The sequence below is a fragment of the Curcuma longa genome, chromosome 4 (assembly GCF_044706935.1).
Source record: "Curcuma longa cultivar G26 ecotype Majalengka, Jawa Barat chromosome 4, ITB_CL_G26_1.1, whole genome shotgun sequence".
Classification (NCBI taxonomy): Eukaryota; Viridiplantae; Streptophyta; class Magnoliopsida; order Zingiberales; family Zingiberaceae; genus Curcuma; species Curcuma longa.
The window spans coordinates 3264162-3288080 of NC_133864.1; the positions used below are offsets into that span (position 1 = coordinate 3264162).

Consider the following 23919-nt stretch of genomic DNA (forward strand, 5'->3'; position numbering starts at 1 on the left):
ATTCCCTGGCACAAGAACTAGCCATGAGTATCATCGAAGGGAGATGAATTATCTTCTTCAAAAACCTTGTAATACTAGCTTAAAGGAATCACATTCGATTCAATAATTTCATACAGTTGTATAGGTGGAATTCTCAATCCTTTACCAATCTTTTCTATACCTTTAATCTACAATAATGCTTGTAGAGATTAGTGTAATGATCAATAGAATATCATTATATGATTTTCTTTGTAGACAATGATTTTAATTGACCTGGATTAGGTCCAACTGAACTATTTTAATTTTTAAATTTGAATTTAATATATTAATATTGCTATATATATAATATAATATAATATAATATAATATGTGGGAAACAACTTTCAAACACTGCCAAACTTGAGATTGAGAGATTTTGTTCTGACTTAGAGATTTGGTTCTTCAAACAAATTAATTATGCGGGAAAATTATGTAATCCACGGAACGATCACTAAGCCATCATTAGTCAAAGTCTTTGAACAAGTCAACAACGGCAATACTTGATAATTGTAATCAAAGTCAGTTTCCTTCCCACCCAACAATAGAGACTAGACCGTTTCACTATCTTTGACTTTGTAATTTTATTTTATTAGCCCCTTTTATATATAAAAAAAAGTTACACTAATATTTTACATATGTATATTTTTATTTCATGTTGTTGTGACAATTATATTACAACTGTTACAACATATTAAATAGTAGTTACTATAATATAAAATAAAATTATTTAATTTATCAAAATTATTATATATATAATATAATTATATCAAAATAATCTTTATCAATTTATCAAAATTATCTAAACTTATCAAAATTATTTTAACTTAATCAAAATTAAATTAATACGTATTATAAATCAATTTAGCTAAATTGAAGTAATTTTGATTAAATTAATAAAAAATATTTTAATATAACAATACTTTATATAGTAATTTTGATTGAGCTAAACTTGTTATAGCAGTTACACGTAGTTATTTTAATAACGGTAGAATAAAAGTATTTTTGAGATAACAAAAATACTAAGGTGAAATTTTATTTTTCAAAAAAGATGTGTCTTTTTTTTAAAAGATAACTAAGAGCACCCTCTATCATTCATGAAGTGTCTTATCCCAAGTGGTATGGGGACGCCTATTCCCTTGAGGTTTTGAGTTCGAATCGGAAAGTGCACGCAGTAATCAGCTCAACATGTTACTTACTCTCGACTACCTGAAAATGAGTATTCTATCACTAGAACGCTTACTGTTATTTGGAGAAAAATTCTTACAAATACGTCGTAGCTGGGGATACATCCAGCATCCTTGATTGCGCTTCCTATTTCTTATTTGGAGGAAAATTCTTATAAATACGTCGTAGTTGGGAATCAAATTATAAGTGTCTGAGTGATAACCTAAATATCCTATCGTGGCATCATTATCAGGGACGAAGCAATCCCAACTACGCTTAGTTGAAAAGACGAGGAGGTCCAAGACGAGGAGGTCCAATGAAATTAAACCCGGTTGAGTTGGATGAGAAGGCCACTAGCAAAAAGTTTGGAATTGTTTCACCCCTTCACTCTATTTATTTCCCTTTTTAATTCAACACTAATTTATTTATATTTGTTCCATAATAAAATAATATAAAATAAAAAATTTAAATATTAAGAAATTTAAACGCCGTCTAATTCGGAGTTTAAAATCGAACAAATACAATATAAAATATTTATAAAAAATTAAATACAAATTAAACTCTTTCTGATGCAGTTCAATTTGATTCTGATAAGAATTGCGGCTGGTCAAACCGGCGCTTTTTTCAAACCAGGACGTCACGAGAAGCACGGAAATGGCAACCCGCGCTTCGTCGTCTTCGGCCCTTCTTATCTCTCTCCTCCTTGCAGAGAGGACTCGAGCTCGATCATGGCCCTTCCATTCCTCGTCCTCTTCTTCTTCTTCCTCCTCTCCTCTTCCCACCGCCAAACAGTTCATGCGGAGGAGTACACACTCCGACCCGGCGACTCCATCTCCCTCAATCGAACTATCGTCTCTTCCGCCGGAAGCTTCGCCCTCGGTTTCTTCCGCCTAGGAGCCTCCGTCCCTGCCCGCTACTACCTCGGCATTCGCTACCACAACGTCGCCGACGGAGCAGTGGTGTGGGTCGCCAACCGAGACAGCCCCCTCCGCGACGCCTACGGGAACCTAACCCTGGAAATCGACGGCAATCTAGTGGCATACAGCAGCAGAGGAAGCAAAATCTGGTCTTCCGATACCTCAGCGGCTTCCAGTGGCACCGCCGATGAAGCAGTGCTCTTGGATTCCGGCAACCTCGTCTTGAGAGTAGCAGCAGGCGATAAGGATAGATTCATCTGGCAGAGCTTCGATCACCCAACCGACACCCTGCTCCCGGAAATGAGGCTGACGTCGTACCTCCGCCCCGGCATAGCCTCGCCGACGAGATGCGTGTCGCGGCGAGCCGAGGACGATCCCGCGTCGGGTAGTTTTACCTTGGGGATCGATCCGAGGACGTCGATGCAGGGGTTCATCTGGCGCGGATCGGAGCCCTACTGGAGATCTAACCTGCGGAGCGCGCCGGGGCTGGAGATCAACTCCACTCGCATCATCACCGCGAACAGCACCAACGCGTACGTCCACTCGATCGCCGTCGACGGAGATAGGGTCTCCTGGTGGTTCACCGTCACGGAGGGCTCGGCGGTCTCCAGAGTCGTGATCCAGGAATCGGGCTTCTCCCAGCTCTTGAGTTGGAACGCGAGCTCCGGTAGTTGGGTCATAGAAGGATCCGTCCCCAACCTCCCGAGCAAGCCCTGCGAGTTCTACAACCAGTGCGGGCCTAACGGCGTGTGCGATGGCAGTCAGCCCACTACCCTTTCGTGTAAATGCCTCAACGGGTTTGTGCCCAGAAGTTTCAGTCAGTGGGATGCTGGAAATTACTCAGGGGGTTGCATGAGAGCTACTGCTGGGGATTGCAACAGGGGAGCAGATTATGTTCCTTATAATAACATGAAATTGCCTGATCGTATGCTACTACTGAGAGATGCTAGTGAGAATGAGTGTAGAGCCAATTGCTCCGCGACTTGCAACTGCACAGCCTACTCCTTCTCCGGAACGATAAGCATCGGCAGCAGCACTAGATGCCTGGTTTGGTTTGGAGATTTAGCTGATCTTGTGCAGAATTTGAGTAGGGATGAACTCTTTGTGCGTGTTACTGCATCCGATTTAGGTAAGCATCTAGTTCTTTGGTTAGGGTGATAATTGCAGTGATGGCCTCGGTATATCGCTATTGTTACCTGTTGGTTGTCTCAAAGTTCCTTGTCTTCTTGAGGAAATTAAGTGTAATTGAAAATTGCTGTATTCTTATTTTTGTTTACTCTCGTCCATTTTAGAAGTTTGGAAGTGCAGAAGGCTAAGGATCTAATGGAAAGATCATGTTCTGAAAATTGCTTTTATCTTATGCAGATTCGGACAGTCAAAATGAAGGATCGTCAAATGAGTCGATGCTTTTACTTGCTATTATGCTAACAGTAGGGTTTATTCTGATACTACTCTCAGGAACTGCATTCTATTTCTGGAGGACAATTCACAGACGATCATGTAGCAATCTCAATATATGAGCAATCAATTTAGGAATTCTTATGATTAATCGAATTGTGATCATCAAATACTCTTCTTGAATGCAGCGAAGCACAAGGAAAATGCAACAAGATTGGAAGAGTTGAGAAGTCTTGATGGGGGCAGTATCATTGATGTACCCTTACTTGATTTTTTTAGTATACTTAAAGCGACAGATGGCTTTGCCCTTACGAACAAGCTTGGAGAAGGTGGGTTTGGTTCTGTCTACAAGGTGAGAACTTACCGATCTTTTAATAGCATGTTGGTCTATAAACATTTGTGTTATTTTTGTACCATGTAACCAAGCTTCAATAGTTGGATAAACACAGCTTGATGATGACGACGACGACGATGATAGTAGATTAGTTCATGCCACTTATAAATTGAAACAAACTTAAGCTTACATGTATGATGGCTTTTTGAATTAATACCATTTCATTGTATCTCAGGGAAAGTTACAGGATGGTCAGGATATAGCGGTGAAAAGGCTATCCAAGACTTCAAAACAAGGCTTTGTCGAATTCAGAAATGAAGTTGAGCTGATAGCCAGACTACAACACACTAATCTAGTGAAGCTTTTAGGTTGGTGCAGTCATCAAGATGAGAAGATACTTATCTATGAGTATCTGCCTAATCATAGTTTGGACAAATACCTATTCGGTTAGTCTGATTTCCTACACATATTGAGTCAGATTTTATTAAAGGGATCTGGGTATATCTACATACTATTTCATTTAATTCTATGAATATATAAATGTTTCCAGATTCAAATCAGTCGTTGAAATTAGATTGGGAAATGAGGTTCCAAATAATTGAAGGCGTTGCACAAGGACTTCTTTACCTCCATCGCTACTCCAGACTTCGGGTTATACATAGAGATTTGAAGACTGACAACATATTGTTAGATTACGACATGAATCCCAAAATTTCAGACTTGGCTTGGCGAGGATATTTGGTGGGAAACAAAAGGAAGAAAATACTACAAGAATAGTTGGAACATAGTAAGTAAACTACTACCATGTCAATTTATTTTTAGTATGTCATCTCTTAAACTTGTTCGTTTGATGATGAATGGCAGTGGTTACATAGCACCAGAATATGGTTTGTATGGCCGTTTTTCAGAAAAATCAGATGTATTTAGCTTTGGCGTAATTATACTGGAGATAATTTAGGAAGAAGAAACAAAGGGTCTTACCCATTGAATGGTTCATTGAATCTTCTTGGATTTGTAAGTACCTCCATTCCCGTTGTCGTTTGTGATCAAATACATTCATCCTTGATTCACTACAGGCATGGAAACTTTGGGCCGAAGGAAGATGCTGCGAGCTGGTAGATCCCGCCCTCAAAGAATCGTTCCCCGGTTGCTGAAGTGGCTAAATGCATTCAAGTGGGGCTGTTATGCGTCCAAGATGTTCCGAATGATCGGCCAACAATGGATTCTATCATTGCCGTGTTGGTGAACAAGAACCCACCAGTTTTGCAGGCACCCCGGCAACCTGCATTTACCTCAGAAGATACAAGAACTTGGTCGACACTCTCAACTCCCCCTCAATTGACCATGAGCATGGTAGATGGAAGATGAAGGGTGTGAATTTGAACTTGTCGACAAAATAATTGTGTGGCCACTCACAATAGATTCTGCCACGAGTCAACAGAAAGAGAAGTATATTTTTGTTATTGAACCTTTTTTTGGTCGAATGTAAATAGACTAAGTTTTTTGTGTGTTCAACTTTCAGTCACGTGGCAGATCCAGGAGTTGGTCAACACACTTGAATAGTCGAGTCAGTTAATTCATGATCAAACTTGGATCAAGTCAGTCAAGTTTGACTTGAGTTAGCTCGAATCACGTCCGACTTAAGTCCAAACAGTCTGATCTAGGATCGAACTAAAAAAAACTGCTCTCGCATTCGGATGTGACATGACAGTTATTATGACGCTTGTTACAGAAGGGTGCACCTTTGGTGAAGAAGAAAGAGATGTTTTTTTTTAAAGAATCCTGACCATCCTTCACTCTGATGTAAGATAATAGCGTCATTTTTGATAGGTACATTGGACATTACTAGTTTTACTTATTCGCTATTTACTAACTCTCCTTCAGAATTGGACTTGAGCGTTCGAAGGATCTCATCAAGTCTGTCTTAGTCTCCCTTTTAACCCCTTTTTCAATCCTTTCAATTTCCCTTACTAGTTTGCTGTCGCCGAAAACTTTCATTGGAGCCAAACAGTTTCTCCTAGGTGTCCCAAAGTCCTTGTGTCACTTGATCGGGCAACTGTTGACCCGACAGAAACTGACTTGACATATATCCGACCTACCAAAAGAGCTTGGCTACATCGAAAAGTCAACTCATCCCCTGATCTTAATCGAATCAACATACAAATATAATAACGGTTGACTAAGTTCAAAACAAATACTACATATACTACATAATATATACCTACTATTCATCTTCTTGTGTCTTCTTCCATATGACTCCTCCAAACATTCTTGTTAAACTTTACACAATGGATCAAGCGAATTATAGACCAAGTAAAAGATAGAATTGACTCTGCAGGCATAATTGAGTTGATATCCAGGTGATAGATTGTCACAAGAGATATCTGAAGAAGTCGCTCAATTATCATGATTTACCTCTCTTCAAATCGCTATAGGGTCGGCATCGAAGTGCATATGTAAGTTTTTTAAAAAGAAAAAATAGTAATTAAAAAAAATGTAAACAAATGATGTAACATGTGGGTATTGCTCAACGCATGCCAAGCTTGTTGCGATCAATAACATGACATAATTCATTGATACTCAGGGCCGGCTCTAGGCATAGGCCACTAAGGCCTATGCCTAGGGCCCCCTTTTAAAGTAGGGGGCCCAAACTTTCAATATATCAATATATATATTAAAAAATAAAAATTATTAAAATAAATTTATTAATTGGTTTAATCGATTAGAGTCCCGAAAACCCCTTAAAATTCTCAAAAAATTCTAAAAATCGTTCACCTTTCTTCCGCTCTGAAATATGAATCCCCGATTTGAATAGAAATTTCCAAGTCGCCGTTCGCCTTCGCCCGACGGCCCCGACCCTGTGCCAGTGCGCCTTCGCCTTCGGCCGGGCCTGCGCGCGCTTCGCCTTCGCGCCTACGGCCTACGCCTTCGCTTTCGCGCCCTAACCCTTCGGCCTTCTCGCCTTTGTCGGTGAGCAATGATTTTTTTTATTAAATGATCTTTATTATTTTATAAAATAACTTTTATTATTATGATTTATTTCATCATTAAATTGCTGGCATGTTTTGATGATTCAACAATCAGACTAATTACTTCATTTAATTTGATCAATGACTAGATAATTCTGACTAAATTAGCGACTGAACTCCGATTCGGTCGCTAAATTATAATTTAAAAAATTGGTTTATAGGGATGAAATTTTGCGACGAACGGAGAATTCGTCGCCAAATTGGCGACGAAACTCGCTGTTCGTCGCCAAATTGGCGACGAAACTCGATGTTCGTCGCCAATTGGCGACGAATTTGGCGACGAACTATGTTTTGTCGCAAAAAACCCTACAGCCGAACAATTTTTCTCTTATTCCACGCTAAGTTGGCGACGAACATCGTATTCGTCGCCAATTGGCGACGAATTTGGCGACGAACTGTGTTTTGTCGCAAAAACCCTACAGCCGAACAATTTTTCCCTAATTCCACGCTAAGTTGGCGACGAACATTGTATTCGTCGCCAAATTGGCGACGAATATGCAAATTCGTCGCCAAATTGGCGACGAATAAGCTGTTCGTCGCCAATTTGGCGACGAATTCGGCGACGAATCGGTTTTCGTCGCAAAAAACTTAATTAAACCCTAGATCCGAACTTTCCTTTTCTTCTCCCACGCGAAGTTTCTGCTGCCGAAGTCTCTCTCGCCGAATCTCGCTCGCCGGATCTCTCCCTCTCTCCCTCGCCGGATCTTTCCCTCGCCGGAGCTCTCTTCCTCGCCGGAGCTCTTCCTCGCTGGTTCTCTCCCTCACCGTAGCTCTCCCTCGCCGCCGGATCTCGCTGATTTCGCCGGATCTATCCCTCGCCGAAGTTCTCCCTCGCCGGATCTCCCTGATTTGTCGCCGAGATCTCTCCGAAAGCTTTCCTCCTCACGTGGTAACCTTCCTCCTTCCTTTTTCCTCTTTTCTTCTGTGTTTTTCGCCGCCGACGCCGTTGGAGGGACATCGCCGGACGTCGGGCGGCGCTGCCTGTCCCTGGCCGCCGTCGGGCGTCGCTGGCCGCCGCTTGCCGGCGCTGGCCAGCCTTTGCCGGCGCTGGCCGGCCCTTATCGGCGCTGGCCGCCCCTGGCCGGCGGTGGCCGCCCCTGGCCGGCCCTGGCCGCCCCTGGCCGGCGCTGGCCGCCCCTGGCCGGCGCTGGCCGTCCCTTGCCGGCGCTGGCCGTCGGTGGCCGCCGGCGCTGGCCGTCGCTTGCCGGCGCTGACCGTCGCTTGCCGGCGCTGGCCAGCCCTTGGCGACGCTAATGTTGCTTGTATTGGTTAATTTTATCTGTCAAGGTTAATTCTAGCTGTCAAGGTTATTTTTCCTTGTATAGGTTAATTTTCATGTTAAAAAAATTTTCCTAGGTTAATTTTCATGATGCTTATCAAAGATAGTTTCTACCTCATATGCTTAGAAATGTTATGGTTGGTATTAGATTTTTGGTAGAATACATAATATTTTTATTGTGCTAATGTTGCTATTTAGATTGCAATAAATGTGGTAGGACAAGTGTACAAGTTATCACTCCCTAAACCTCGTAAATCCTAAATTACTCCTTGAACTCTAAAATTCAGGTCTGTTGTATTCAGGTTGAAAAGAGTTCTTAATTACTAGGCAACGGATAGTCAAGATTCAGGTCTGTTGTATTCTCCATTTACACTATTAGCAGTGCATAAGAAAAGGAAGGATATGGATCTATTGTTAGAAAGAATTTTAGAATTTACACTATTCTCCATTTACCCTTTGCAATTTTGATCTTTGGCAGGTTTATCTTCACCTCACTTCAACTATGTCAAAAATATTGAAGAATGATTACCACCTTTTCTATTTAACTACAGTGATCGGAATTACATGACATTATCTTTTTTTTTGTAAAAAAAAATGTCATGTAATTTCCGATCACTGTAGTTAAATAGATCAAGTAATGGCCTGCCGGAGCAATGACCATTACTATCCTTCCCTTAACTCCACTACATGGCATCTTTGAGGCCACAAGCCGTGGCCAGATAAACATCAACTCATATGCATGGACTGATGGTGATGAAAGAACACAATTTCCAGCACAGATATCTCTCTAAAGCTACTTTCTTTCACATGTCAAAAGATTATATTTTGGTTGCATCAAAATTGTTTTAGCCTTTGTATACTCACTTTGTCTGGTGTATGTTTTTTTTATGAAGGGTCCGCTCCGAGTTAGGGTCCGCTCCGAGTCAGCTTCCTCTTGTTCCCGGTGAAGACGGTAATGCCGATGATGACGGTGGCGACGACGATTCTTCGTAGCCTAGTTGTGTATTAATTAATTTTTTTCATAATTAGTATTGCTTTAATTTTTTTAATTTATAAATATTTTATTTTTTATTGATTAATATTGTACTTTTATTTTGAACAGGGTTGATGAAACCAAGGATGGCTAAGAAGTAAGTTTTTACATTTTATACTTGTACAAAATAAAGTTATAATATTTTTGTTTTCTTATGTAGGAAAAGAAAAAAAAACTACGATGAAGAAGAAAGTGATGCAGAAAGTATTATCCGAGGCCGATGCCGTGGACGGTGATACTTTTTGTTTCTTATCATTTTGATACTTTATTATGAATGGATGTTATGTTTGGATGATGTTATGAATTGTTTGATACTTGGGAGTAATTGTTATGTTGTTATGGATACTTTTGTTATGTTTGATACTTTGGATACTTTTTGTTTATTGTATATATGATGTTATGGATTGTTATGATAATTAGAATGTGTTTAAATGTTGATATGTGAGTAATTGTAATATAGGATGTGATAGGATGTGAATTATGTGATGATTATAATTTGGAATGTTTGTATATGTAAACAGGATCCATATTTTGAAGAAATAAATTGAAACTATGATTTTTTTTTTAATTTAGCGACGAATTTTGCGACGAATCATGAATTCGTTGCAAATATATCGAAAAATAGTGTTATATCGTAATTTGGCGACGAAAAACTACTTTTCGTCGCCAATTGGCGACGAATTTTAGTTTTTCGTCGCCAAATTGGCGACGAAAATAAATTTTCGTCGCCAAATTCGTCGTCAATTGACCGTAAAATTCTCTTCTTTTGCTCATCCACTATGGCGACGAAAGAGATTTTCGTCGCCAAATTTGGGGACGAAAATCAGAATTCGTCCCCAAATTGGCGACGAATTCTGATTTTCGTCCCCAAATTGGCGACGAATTCTGATTTTCGTCCCAAAATTTGGCGACGAATTCTGATTTTCGTCCCCAAATTTGGCGACGAATTCTGATTTTCGTCCCCAAATTTGGCGACGAATTCTGATTTTCGTCCCCAAATTTGGCGACGAATTCTGATTTTCGTCCCCAAATTGGCGACGACGAATTGGCTGATTTTCGTCCCAAAATTTGGATTTTCGTCCCAAAATTTGGCGACGAATTCTGATTTTCGTCCCCAAATTTGGCGACGAATTCTGATTTTCGTCCCCAAATTGGCGACGAATTTGGCGACGTCCTCAAAAAAATATTTTCGTCGCCAAATTTGCAACGAATTCTGATTTTCGTCCCCAAATTTGGCGACGAATTCTGATTTTCGTCCCCAAATTGGCGACGAATTTGGCGACGAAAGATATTTTCGTCGCCAAATTTGCAACGAATTTATAATTTTTCGTCGCCGAGAGTTGCGACGCGCCATTTGCAACGAAAAAAAGCAAATTTCGTCGCAAAAAAATTTGGCGACGAAAATTTTTGATTTTTTCGTCGCCAAATTCGTCGCAAAATGCCTATATTTTTGTAGTGACATTAAGCTAATGAATTATGAAAATAAAATTTTAGAAAAAGTAATAGAAAAAAAATTAAGGAGACCACGCACAATAATCAAAATAGAGGTATGCAAGTGTCTAGAAAAATAAGATATTGAATGATGTTTCGACCAAATACCGTAGATGGTTAAATCACCAGTCAATGAACGAGTTGATGTGCATGTTTGTCGGAGATCATCATTGAGGAGGGTAAAAAGACCTAAAAAGCACTCCACAAGAAACTTATAATGACACCAGGGGTGTTCTCAGCAAACCACTTCGACAGTCAAGTTAGGATTTTCTTCAGCAAGGAAGATTGCCTAAGGAAAAGTAAGATTTTGCATAGGCATACCTATGCCCATAGAGGTGAATGACTTTTTAATAAGCTATAAATGTACCTGTTCTCCAGGACATGCACATTCGTTTATCACATGTTTCAAGATGTGTGCTTCCGTTACCCACATATTCTGGGATGTGCTCTACCATTCTCCATATCTTTCGGAGAAATGATACCATGAATAAAGCAGTCATGTCGCTTCCTTATCCCTCTGCCCCCGCATCTTCTACGGGGCCACGTAGGGTGTGGGTCCAAGCCGGGAGCAGATGAAGAGGTGAGGTCGATACTAAATGGCCTTAAGGGTAGACGATGTCCGCAATTGAGGTCGAGTTGAAGGTGAAGTCGGCGACTGAGGCCGAGTTAGGGATGAAGTCGACGACTGAGGCCGAGGCAAAGGTGAAATCGATGAGGCCGAGTCAGGGATGAAGTTGACGACTGAGGCTGAGTCAAAGGTGAAGTCGATGACTCAGGTCGAGTCGGGGATGAAGTTGACGACTGAGGCCGAGTCGGGGATGAAGTTGACGACTAAGACCGAGTCGAAGGTGAAGTCGGTGACTGAGGCCGAGTCGAAGGTGAACTCGACATCTAAGGCCGAGTCGGAGATGACTCGATGAATAACTTGTTCTTAGGCGAACTCGACTCCTTGGGAAGAGTGCACTGAGCAAGTTCAACTTGACCTGAGTTCCTTCTAAGCCAAGTTCGATTACTTTCAGGTCACGTTTGCCCCTCGCCTTGACTTTGACTAACAACTCAAGACGACTCTTGACCACACGGGACACGTGGGGGTTGTAGGTTTCTGCCACATCAAATGACTTACAAAGTTATTCATTCTGATATTAAAAATGAAAAAAAATATTTGATGAGTGAAGGGTAAATACTCTAGTCCTCCATATAAAAATAAAAGAGATGTATAAAATTAGGTGAATTATAGGAATATTAAGCTAATGAATACCATGAAATTTTAGAAAAAGTAATAAAAAAATTAAGGAGACCAATAATCAAATAGAGGTATGCAAGTGTCTAAGGAAATAAAGTATTGAATGATATTCCAGTCAAATACTGTGAATGGTCAAGCCAACAATCAGCGAACGAGCTAATGTACACACTTTTTCGGAGATCATCACCGAGGACAGTAAAAAGACCTGAAAATTATTCCATAAGAAGGTTAGAATAACACCGGTGGTGGTTCCCAGCAAGTTACTCCGATGGTCAAGTTAAAATTTTCTTCAGCAAGGAAGATTGTCTAAGGAAAAGTAAGATTTTGTGTGCACATATCTGCGCCCATGAGGCGGATGACTTTTAAAGAGTTGTAAATTTGCCTATTCTCTAGGACATGCACATCTGTTTATCATGTGTTTCTAGATGTGTGCTTTCGTTACCCACATGTTTCGGGATGTGCTCTACTGTTCTCCACATCTTCTAGAAGAAACGATCTCATGAATGAAGCGGTCATATCACTTCCTTATTCCTACGCTCCTACATCTTTTGCAGGGCATGTAGGTTGTGGCCCCGAGCTTGGAGCAGATAAAGAGGTGAAATCGATACTAAATGACATTGAGGGTAGATGATGCCGATGACTGAGGCTGAGTCGGAGGTGAAGTCGACGATTGAGGCCGAGTCAGGGATGAAGTTGATGACTGAGACAGAGTCGGAGGTGAAGTTGACGATTGAGGCTGAGTTAGAGATGAACTCGGTGACTAACTTGTTCTCGAGCGAACTCGACTCCTTGGGATGAGTGCACCGAGCAAGTTTGACTTGACTGGAGTTCCATCTAAGCCGAGTCTGATTCCTTTCAAGTCATGTTTGACCCATCTTGACTTTGATTGATAGCTCAGCACGACAGTTGACTATATAGGACACGTGGGAGTTGTAGGTTTCCACTATATCAAATGACTTACAAAGTTATTCAATCTGATATTAAAAATAAAAAAAGATTTGATAAGTGGAGAATAAATATTTTAGTCTCCCATATAAAAATAAAGGAGATGTATAAAATTATATAAATTATAGGGGCATTAAGTTAAGGAATCATACCATAAAATTAAATAATAATAATAATAGAAAACAAACTAAGGAAAGATACCACGATGACAAAAAAAAATTAGATTCATATATAGAAGGTCAAAATAAAAGTTATCTTTTCATACAACAAATTAAAAAATATCAAAAATAAAAATAAGATTTACATTTGCTATTCGTTGACTTAGAACAAACTTATGACAAATACTAAGAGAAATTATGTGAAAAATTTTAGAAAATCATATGTCAACATAGGGTATATTGAAATTCAAAATAGAATTTATGCCACTAAAAAATTGATCTATATTCGTCTGAGTAAGAGTCAAATTAACTTTTTTGAAATCAACAACCAAGCAAGCCATACTTTGACTATGTGTAACAACCGGTACTAAATATTAATTAACATTGTTTACCAAGTGACGGTCATCCCACGGTTGTGTTTTTCTCTTAATCGTACGTTCACCCCCATATAAAAAAAGAGATGTTTTTCTCTTAAGTATGAAATGTTACGTTGGATCTTTCCTAATCATGAATTCTAAATAGTTCTAGCAACCTAATTATGAACTTAACAATAAAATTCATGCATAAGATCTAATTAACATCGAAATTACAACAACAATTAAATAAACTGAATAATAAACGATGGCCAAATTAAAAATGACTTGAATGCAATAGAATCACCGTCGTCGTCTCTACTAAGCTCGTATGAAATAACAATCAGGTATGTTAATAGCCCATCAGGAAATCAAATCCAACATAAAATATTCAGCTTGTTTGAAATGCAATGACTCTCGCTAGAGAGATGACACCGAAGTCTTTTTTTAATGACTAGTTTACCATTAAACATATATATCCTTTTACTGGTCAAGTCGACACAAAGTCTTCACGCATATGTAGTGGCGTTTCTGATATACATGTCTGTTTCTTTCTTTCTTTCTGATATATTTATGATCTCTGACTAGGTTAGATTATCAATTCAGTGAAGAGATCCAGCTGTTTCCACTTTGCCTACATGCGATCAATTACAAGAGCCATTTTTAAGCTTTGGAGAAAGGGAGGTTCCTGTTCTTCTTCTACAGCCAGAGAAGGCAGTTCTCTTCCCATTTGTGTGGAGAAGGGAGTAAAGATCAGAGAATGTTCATCGACAGGATTTGGATTGTGCTTACTATTTTTGCAGGAGTTAGGATATATAGCTCTTGGTCAGACAGGTAAGGATGAAATAATCTATAGCTTGAGAATTTTTTTTGCTAGAAAAATGTTCTTTTCACTAAGTTATTTTCTTCCAGAGTTATCATGAAAACCCTCCATCCTTCTCTGATTTGAAAGAATTTGTAAATCTTAAATTGTATAAGTTCTATAAACCGAATAAGAAATATAATAAAATCAAGATCTAATTTTAACCGAACATGGTTTAACATATGAAAATATATAAATAACAACAAGGAACCTAATTGGAGAACCATTGTCCTTGTCCTACAACATCAATTGCTTGATTCCTATGGAAGAAGATGAAACAGAAGCAAAAAGGATGGTCTTCTAAGGGAATTAGGCTGACGACGCAATAAAACCTTCGTCAATGGGGAATGAAGGCAAGATGTTAGTTAAAAATATTAAACCCTCAGGGACCAAATCCTATATATAGAATCAGATTTCGGATCAATCTATATTGATTGACTGCCTCCATTATGTTGTTGCTAGCAAATACCGCTGTTTTTCGTTTTGGATCTTCCAAATCATTCCCGCAGTAGATCCGGGCCGATTTTTTTCTGATCCTTCGATAAAAAGATTCATTCTCTTCATAAAAAAGAGGAGGTAGAACCAATAAAGATTTCTTTTTCGATTCATCTCTGGAGTTGAATACCTGATTCAAGAATTTTTTTTGATCCAACCCGTAGGAATCAATAGAAAAGGCAAATCTCCTATGATACACCAGATCCGGCTCGGTTATTGATAGAGTGAATAGATCTGCCATTTCTTGAAATCTCTCTTCTGATAGAAATAACTGGCCAAAATGGAAGGTAGCTATACAGGTTGAATTAGAATCTCTAGAGAAGTGTAAAGTCTTTGGGTCCGTAGTTTAAACACCTAAAGATGTAATCTCAGTAGGATATAAATGTGTGTTTGTACGAAAAAAGAATGAAAAGGATGAAATTGTGAGATACAAAGCCAAACTTATAGCCCAAGGTTTCTTACAGAGACAGAATAGATTATAAGGAAACATATTCACCTGTGATAGATATCACTATTTACTTTCTGATTATTGATTAGTTTTGCTGTTTTTAGAAAAATTGAACATGTAAATAATGGATGTGGTCATTGCATATCTATATGGTTCATTGGATAATGATATATATATGAAAATCCCTGAAGGATTCAAACCACCAGAAGACCATGTTCTTAATAAAGTTGCAAAAGTCGTTATATGGATTAAAGCAATCATGGTGCATGTGGTGCTATCACCTAAGTGAATACTTATTACAAGAAGGTTATACAATTCCAAGTTGAAAAATTAAAAATTATAAGGGAAACCTTAATCAAATATTGGGAGAGAGATAAAATATACTGTGCGTTATCAATCTTGATCTCATTATAAAAGCACAAGATTTAAAATATAATATTTGAGAAATCGAAGAAGAATGTACCATGCATATCAACCAATTATTAAGTGTTGACACTATATAAAGATTTGTATTTAGATATAGAAGTCCGATCTTTATAAAAATAAAGGAGCAAAATAAAAAAGAGGACCGTCTAAAATGATATTCAATTATAAACATCTCAATAATAATTATTACGAAAATGATTATAAAATATCAGACAAAGATCAATATCTAAACAAGATCCAGAATTCAAAATGATATTCTAAATTCGACATAAAATCTAGATTTTAACGTGTCCAAATGCATCCAGAGTCTATTGAATGGATAATATTCTCTTGTCCTGAAGAACATTTTGAATGACTAGTTATCCTTTTAGACTTAAGATAACCCCTCAAATTTTTCAACAAAAAATAAATGATATTTTTAGAAGAATATCCACTTTTACTAATCTTTACTAAAATCAAAGAATAATACTATGCTCATTTCAATTTATTCGAAAAATATGGATTGATAGTTTCACGAAAGAAAATAAAATTAGCTGTTAATCATATCAACTTTTTAGGAACTAAGATTGGATAAGGTGGAATTTCTCTTCAACCACCTATCTTTTCTAAAACACTTGACTTTCCAAACAAAATGGAGATAAAAGAAAAACATTTAGATCCTTTCTTGGACTTCTAAATTATACGAGGCCTTATTTAAAAAATATAAAAAAATTAATGAACCTCTGTATAATAAAACCTCAATAACATGACAAAGATATAGATATTTTAACCAGCAAAATACAAACTTGGTTAGACAAATCAAAACTTTGGTAAAAAATCTTCTAATACTTACATTACCCATAAATTCAGACTATCTAATTATTGAAATAGATAGATGTGAAGTAGGATGGGAAAGAGTTTTATTTCACAAAAGTTTAAAATATGATCCAAAGCAGTTATGCTTTAGGAAAATACAAAGAAAAAAAAAACACTTAAGTTCGTTAGATAAGATCTTAGTTGGAATTTACTGTGGTGATGCTTTTATACTTTTTATTTGCAATAAGTAGGAAATCATTATCAGAACTAATTGTTAAATATAGTCATCAAATAAAGGAATTAGAAAAGATCTAGGTACAGATACTATTATAAACAAAGAATTAAAAAATACATTCTTGCTTTTTAGCCTGCCTATCCATTGGTTTCCCACCGAGTTGGGTTTGAAGTACCCGAGCTCTCTTCTTATTGAATCAAGAGTTCTTTTTCCCTCATGAGCTGCTCCATAGAGAATTTATCAAGTACATTCATATAGCCACAAGAAATTTTCTACTCTGAGAAGAGAGGTAATAGAGACCTCTGAGCTTGTAGCCAATGTTGGTAGCTACTGACTTTGCGACCGCGGCAATTTGGTCCAGTGAAGCCTATGCCAAAGGATGGAAGCAGATGTGATGAACAACTCCAAGACGAGGGTGGCTTCCAGAGTGCAACTCCAGATTGATGGATGCAAAGGCTGCTTTCACCATGTCAAACACTACATTCCTTATTGGAGCTGCATCCATGGCGAGTTGCGAAACAAATGTATATCCAACTAGATTGTAAACCTCATCCTTGAATTTGTTGAGGACCAAAGCTTTCGGATGTGCTTTAGAAACTTGATCAATTGATTTCAGGGCAAGTGCACTTCGGCTTTCAGATATGTAGAGCTTGCAACAAGTGAGCACAGACTTGAGCATCCTTGGCTTGTTTAATACCCCGCTTCAGATCAGTAGCTAAAGCTAACAAGAGCAATTCAAACCCTATCTGTAAGGCCTTTGTGGCTAGAATTATTCATCAAACCCATTGACTGAATTGACCAAATATAACTGAAATTTGTTTTCCATAGAAGCTGAAAAAAGGTACTAAAATATATAATGATCTTGGAAAACGAACAAAGATAGAGAAGAAAAAGAATTTTCTAAACAACATAAAAAAAACCAATAGAATCTTTAACTCCACAAAACAACAGCAAGTTTGATCTGCTTACCGATAGTTAAGTAGATCCTGTGCTGCAAATCCCTTCTCACAACTCTTTCATCTCAAAATCCATGTAGTCACAACTCTATCACACTCCAAAAATAAGTTTTGCAGTTCAGATTACATTGCTTCTGCTGAACATATCTCATGCCTTTAAGCAATAGATCGGAAGGGAATACATTTAATCCAATCAGGAGCTTCCTCGCCTAGCAATTGGGACACTAGAACTGAATTGCATTTCGAAATTTCGAATACTTTGAGAGACTCAGGCATACTGCTGGGCAGTGAATCTAAATTTGGACAGCCTTGTATAATCAACTGCTTGAGTGAAAGGAGTCGATGCAGATTTGGAGGTAGCTCACGTAGTTCAACACAGTTAGAAATGGACAATTTCTCGAGTGAAGTCAGGCTTGCAAACCACTCCTTTTGCTCTTTGCTGAAGGATGAGATTTTGATGCACTGATCAATTTGCAGCTCTCGAATAGAGGTTAGGAATCTAACTAGAACTGGTCCTTCTGGAAGGGGTGAGTTGACAATGCTGAGAGATACAAGAGATGAATGATGAACATCCTCTTCGTTGTCGATCAACCAAGATACTAGACTTTGACAACCATCAATTTCCAAGTACTTCAAGTGTTGCAACACCTGACATGGAAAGTGAGTGAGGTTTGGTGCTGATATCTTTAACGTTGTAAGTGACTTTAGGTGCTTCAAACACCCGGAGAGCTCGCTTTCAAGATCAGGCGACCTTTTTATCTCTAGCTCTTCCAGTGATGAAAGCAATGCAAGTGGAGGTAATCCTCCTACCTTTTTGCACTTCACAGCAACTAATTTCTTAAGCTTAAGAAAGCACTTGCAGCATTGTTCTTGGCACGAAATACCCTCAAACATTATCGATGTGTTATGCAAGTATATCTCTCTCAAGGATGGGTAAGGATCAATCATCCCTGTGCCTCCATCTACTATGACGTTCATACCTTCAATTTTGAGAACCTCAAGGTGAGGCAGGTGGCCGAATGGTGGAAGTTGATTCCACTTATTACAACTTTTGAGATGGATAGATTGCAAGAATTTGAGAGATTGGTCTTCTAGCCAACCAGGAGATTGGCTTCCTCCAAAACAATGTATTTCCAGCTGTTTGAGACATAGTGGCGGCTTGAGGCATTCAAGTACTTCCTGTGCATCAATACGGAGTCTTTCCTTCCTCCATGTTCGCCATTTCAGTTGCAGCTTCTCAATTCTAGTTTTTCCATTCAAGTCAGCCTTGATCACTTCCTCCTTTCTTCCAACATCATCGAGATCCTGAATACAAAGTTCTCCCTTAAGCTCTATCAGGTCCTTCAATTGCCCTATATCATATCCTTTGTTTAATCTAACATGGAATTTCTTCAACTCTTGAAGTCTAACTAGCCTTCCTTTATTAGCTATCCAAGCGATTGCTTCTTCGCTAGCATTTAGATGCCGCAAATTGATTAGGTTGTTGGTCCCTTTTGGTAATCTGTGGCACTTCTCAGGAATTACAAGAAATTGTAAATGATAAAGCTTGCACAATGACTCAGGCAACTTGTAAAGGTCATTCCCATCCAGATTCAAGTATTTGAGGTGTATGCAATCACCGATAGAATTTGATAGCTGCTTCATACCACTGTAAGATAAGTCCAGGACCCTGATCCTCGATAGTACTCCAAAATTGATTAGATTCTCTGAGTTGCAAATAAAGGATCTGAAGTATATCCACCGATCCAAATAAAGCTGGTAAGTGGTTTCATTTTCATACACTAAACACTCTTTGACTCCAACAGATTTTGACAAATCATGCATCAAGTTGTGCATTGCATAGTATCTAGATCTCCAGTAAGATCTATTGTAGATAGGGAGTTCAAGAAAAGACCTGGATAGTAAACCATCAAGATACTCTTGTCCGACATCCTCCACTGTCTTATTTGAATCTGTTAGTTGAACGAAACCTAATGATATCCACATGTTAATTAAGTTTTGAGCATCAAATGGATAACCTTTGGAGAATACTGAACAATATGCAAAGCACCACTTAAGGTGTGGAGGGAGATGATTGTAACACAGCATAAGAACAGGCACAATGTCAGTAAGGCCATCTTCCAATTCCAGCAACTCATTTAAAATTCTGGTCCAGTGTGCATCCGTAAATTCAGTTTGCAAAAGCCCTCCTACTGCCTTTGCTGCGAGTGGATTACCATTTAGCAAGGAAGATATCCTCTTGGAGATAACCTGTAGCTCCGAATAGTTTTGTGGATCTTCACAATTGAAAGCACACCTGTTGAAGAACGACAGAAAGGGATTTTCTTTTAGTCCCTTGAGAAGGATTTTGTTCCCCTTCCCTCTTTCATCTATCACACCTTCCTCTCGAGCTGTGATGACAATTTTGCTGCCTTTTCCACAATCTTTCAAGGAGGCAAATTGCGTGACCCACTCAATGCTCTCGACATCATCAAGCACAAGCAAGAATCTCTTTTCCTTCAACTGATCCTGCAAGTTCCTGACCAAAAATTCCAACTTCTCAACCTCACGAGTAGCAAGGGGTGTGCTAATTGAAGGGGGATTTGCAGTCACTCCTGCAATTCTCATGGAATTGAGATCATCAGAGGCACAAATCCACACCCTTGTATGGAAGTACTTGTCTATTCTCTCATCTTGATACACAAAGTGAGCAAGAGTAGTTTTCCCAACGCCACCTAGTCCCAATATGGGGAAGATACAGACATTATCCTCATTAAATTTCAACAATTCTTTCACCAACTGTTCCTTCTCATCATTGTAGAGGAACACCTCTCCTAAACTTAAACTTGAGGCAGCTTTTTCTTTGGGCAAGATCTCATGTGGACTTTCAAGATCACGTTTTGAGAATGCGATTCCCATGGACTCGCTGAGATGAGCAGAAATTATATCCAGCGATTCCACAATTTTCATAATCCTATCAGCAATAATTTCTTCCAAAGAAATTTTTTGGCGCTCCGAATTGCTTGCTTGGGATGATGAGTGATCATTCTTTTGTGTGCCACTACCAATTTCGCCATCAATTTCAGTTCCTGCAGCAACTGTGATAGAATCTTCCTTCTTTGCAGCATGATTACCATTGACGGTGGAACGAGAGCCCTTGTTGAAACCGAGGCAGCAGGAGAGAAACCTAGAAGACCTAGTTTCCCTTGGCTTCTTGGTCTTGGAAAAACAGAAGCAACAACAAATGGACGGAGCAGGAACACGCGAATCAACATCCTGGCCATGGTCCGTATTGGATCCGAGCGTCAATTCCGCACCTTTCACCTCCGTTTCCACAGATGTGTTCAGCGCAGACCGCCGCAAGCTTCCACTGGTCGAGGACGAAGGTGCAGCAAATTTTGGGTTTGCGGCGTCATCGTCCTCGCCGGTCTGGAATCCGCGGAAGACACTGAGATCCACTATCTCCCGGCCGATGACTTCCTGCTCCGCTTCGGTTTTCTCCATTTCCTCAACCTGCTTTTGCAGAGACTCGTATTCCAGCTGGTCGACCAAGTCGTCGGCGGCGAAGACGGCATCCGTAAATTTTCCCTTCAGGGAGGAAGGGAGGCGGGTGGCGTAGTCTACTCGCTTTGCTGCTCCGACAAGGGAGGCGTGGAGGGAGCGTAGGTGGCGGTGAAGGTCGGAGGACGGAGGCGGGGTTCGGCAACTGCTGAGATAGGAATCCAAGCGGTGGATGGTGGAGAGGAGGGTGAGGGGAGGGAAGAGAGAATGATGAAGCGATGATGCTGCGGAACGCGAAGCAGCCATTGAAGGAACAACAAGGAAATGGGGTGAATGCCACCTCGCCTCGGTGCGCTTTCGTAAATACAATTGGTACTACTGCTTTGGTCTTAAGGCATCATCGTAGCTTTGGTGCTATTTTAATTAAAGCATCATCGTTTTACAACTGCCCTAGTCAAGGCATCGCCATTGATGTTGTTTTGGTAAAGGCATCGCCACTTCAGACCTATTGGCATCTCATGCTATTTTGATCTACGCATCACTATCTTTGATATTATTTTTTATCAAAATATCATCATCTTAGTATTTTAAAGATGGAATATTAAGAAATTTAATCTAATAAGTTCCTTTGGCTTAAGTCTCATCGTGCTAAAAAAATTCTTAATTTATAATCTCTATTAATTTAAAAAAATTATTTTAAAAAATTAATCTTCTTTATTTTTGGTATAATATCATATTTAGATTTAAACATCTCTAATTTATTCTAAAATAGCGTCAATAATTTTCTTCTACTCTTCTAATTTTATCAATGCTAAAATTTTAAAAGCATCTAAATCATCAATTAATTTTGATGAAAGCTTATTGATAAACTTAAATAAGTTAGTTTCAATCTAAATTTTATCCAAATAGATTCCTTTTACTCTCTTAAGTCTCATCATGCTAAAAAACTCTTTAAAAAATTATTTTAAAAAAATTTAATCTTTTTTATTTTTGACACAATATTTAGACATATCTAATTTACTCTAGGACATTATCAATAGCTTTCTTTCATGTTAAAGTTTTAAAATTTCAAAAGTGACCAAATCTCATTGATAGATTTAGATAAGTTTGTTTCAATTCAAACTTTATTCAATATGTTCTTTTTGATCTCCTAACTCTTACCATGCTCAAAAACTCTTAATTTATGACCTTTATCAGTTTAGAGAAATTGTTTAGAAAATTCAATCTTCTTCACTTTAAGCATAGAATCTATACATCTCTAATTTACTTTAGAATAATACTAATAACTTTCTTGTACTCTTTTAATTTTGTCAATGCTAAAATTGTTAGTGTCAGCCCTTAGTATCAATCAAGTCAATTCGGATTGAATAAGACTCGAGTTGGACTCGAGTTAAGTAGGATTGAGTGAGACTTGAGTAGGACTCAAATCAAATTCGGATTCATTAGACGGATAAGGTTTGAAGCTATTTCGGATAATGTTTAAAGCCATCATGGAATAAAAGACCGCCATCATTAATGGGATTAATGATGAGATAAATTAGCCTTTTCTTCCCTTCTTGTAAGTGGGCGATCAAGAGATTTTTTTACGTGATCATCTTCCCTTGCTCTTTTACCACCTTGGCAGAATCAACCCTTGTGGCTAGCACCGCAGTTTGGTTCTTTTCCATTTCGATGTTCGTGTGGATACTGTGGAGGCACGAACACAATGATCGTGCTGAGATCCGCTGATCTTTGAAGGCAAAAGTTACTGTCGGGATTGCGAAGGGCTCGCATCGAAGGTAACCTCGATTCCAGTAGATAGATCTATAAAATGAGTATGATTTTTCACATGGATCTTCTAGAGGGATCCTTTTTTTCGTTGCGTTTATGTGGTTAAAAATCGATTTTGTTGCATAAAGATTCCTACAAAAATGTCAGGATTTCAGAAGCATTTAAATTAATAATAAATTTTGATCAAAACTCATTAATGAAACTTGATAACTTTTTTTTAATTTAAACTTTATTTAATAGATTTCTTTCACTCTCCTAAGTCTCACAATGCTAAAAAATTCTTGATTTATGACCCCTATCAGTTTAGAAAAATTATTTAAAAAATTTAACTTTATTTACTTTTAGCAAAGTATCATATTTGGACCTAGATATCTTTGATTTGCTTTAGGACGATACTAATAACTTTCTTGTACTCTCCTAATCTTGTTTATGCTAAAGTTTCAAAAATTTTAAAGCATCTAAGCCATTAATGAGTTTTGATTGCAACTCATTAATGGACCTAGATAAGTCGATTTCGGTTCAAATTTTATCAATAGGTTCCTTTCACTCTCCTATTCATGACCTCTATCAATTTAGAAAAAATATTTAAAAATTTTAATTTTCTTACTTTTGACACAGTATATATCTAGACCTAGACACCTCTAATTTACTTGCATTCTTCTAATCTTGTCTATGCTAATGTTAGAAGATTTTAGAAGTATTTAAGTCATCAATGAATTTTGAAAAAAAAAATCATTACCATGAGTTAAAAGTAAAGAAGACTAAACTTTTAAAACAGATTTTCTAAATTGATAAAGGTCATGAGTTAAGAGTTTTAGAGCATGATCAGACTCAAGAGAATGAAAAAAAATCTATTGGATACAATTTGGACTGAAATTAACTTATTTAGGTTCATTAATGAGTTTTGATTAATACTCATTGATAACTTGTAATATTTCTAAAATTTTAAAACTTTAGTATAAACAAGATTAGGATAGTGCAAAGTAATTATTAGTGTTGTTCTAGAGTAAATTAGATATGTCTAGGTCCAAATAAGAAATTGCGTCAAAAGTAACGATGACTAAAATTTTTAAATAAGTATTCTAAATTG

The 23919-nt window shown here is 38.2% G+C and overlaps 1 protein-coding gene and 1 pseudogene across 1 annotated transcript; one reads left to right on the forward strand and one right to left on the reverse strand.

Annotated features, from left to right (window-relative positions):
* Positions 1-1910: 1910 nt before the first annotated feature.
* Positions 1911-5274, forward strand: LOC141828572 (receptor-like serine/threonine-protein kinase SD1-8; annotated as a pseudogene).
* Positions 5275-17735: 12461 nt separating this feature from the next.
* LOC141825997 (putative disease resistance protein RGA4) lies at positions 17736-21365 on the reverse strand. The gene has a single exon (XM_074713257.1). It carries the CDS (start codon positions 21363-21365, stop codon positions 17736-17738), a length of 3630 nt encoding a protein of 1209 aa, XP_074569358.1.
* Positions 21366-23919: the final 2554 nt, after the last annotated feature.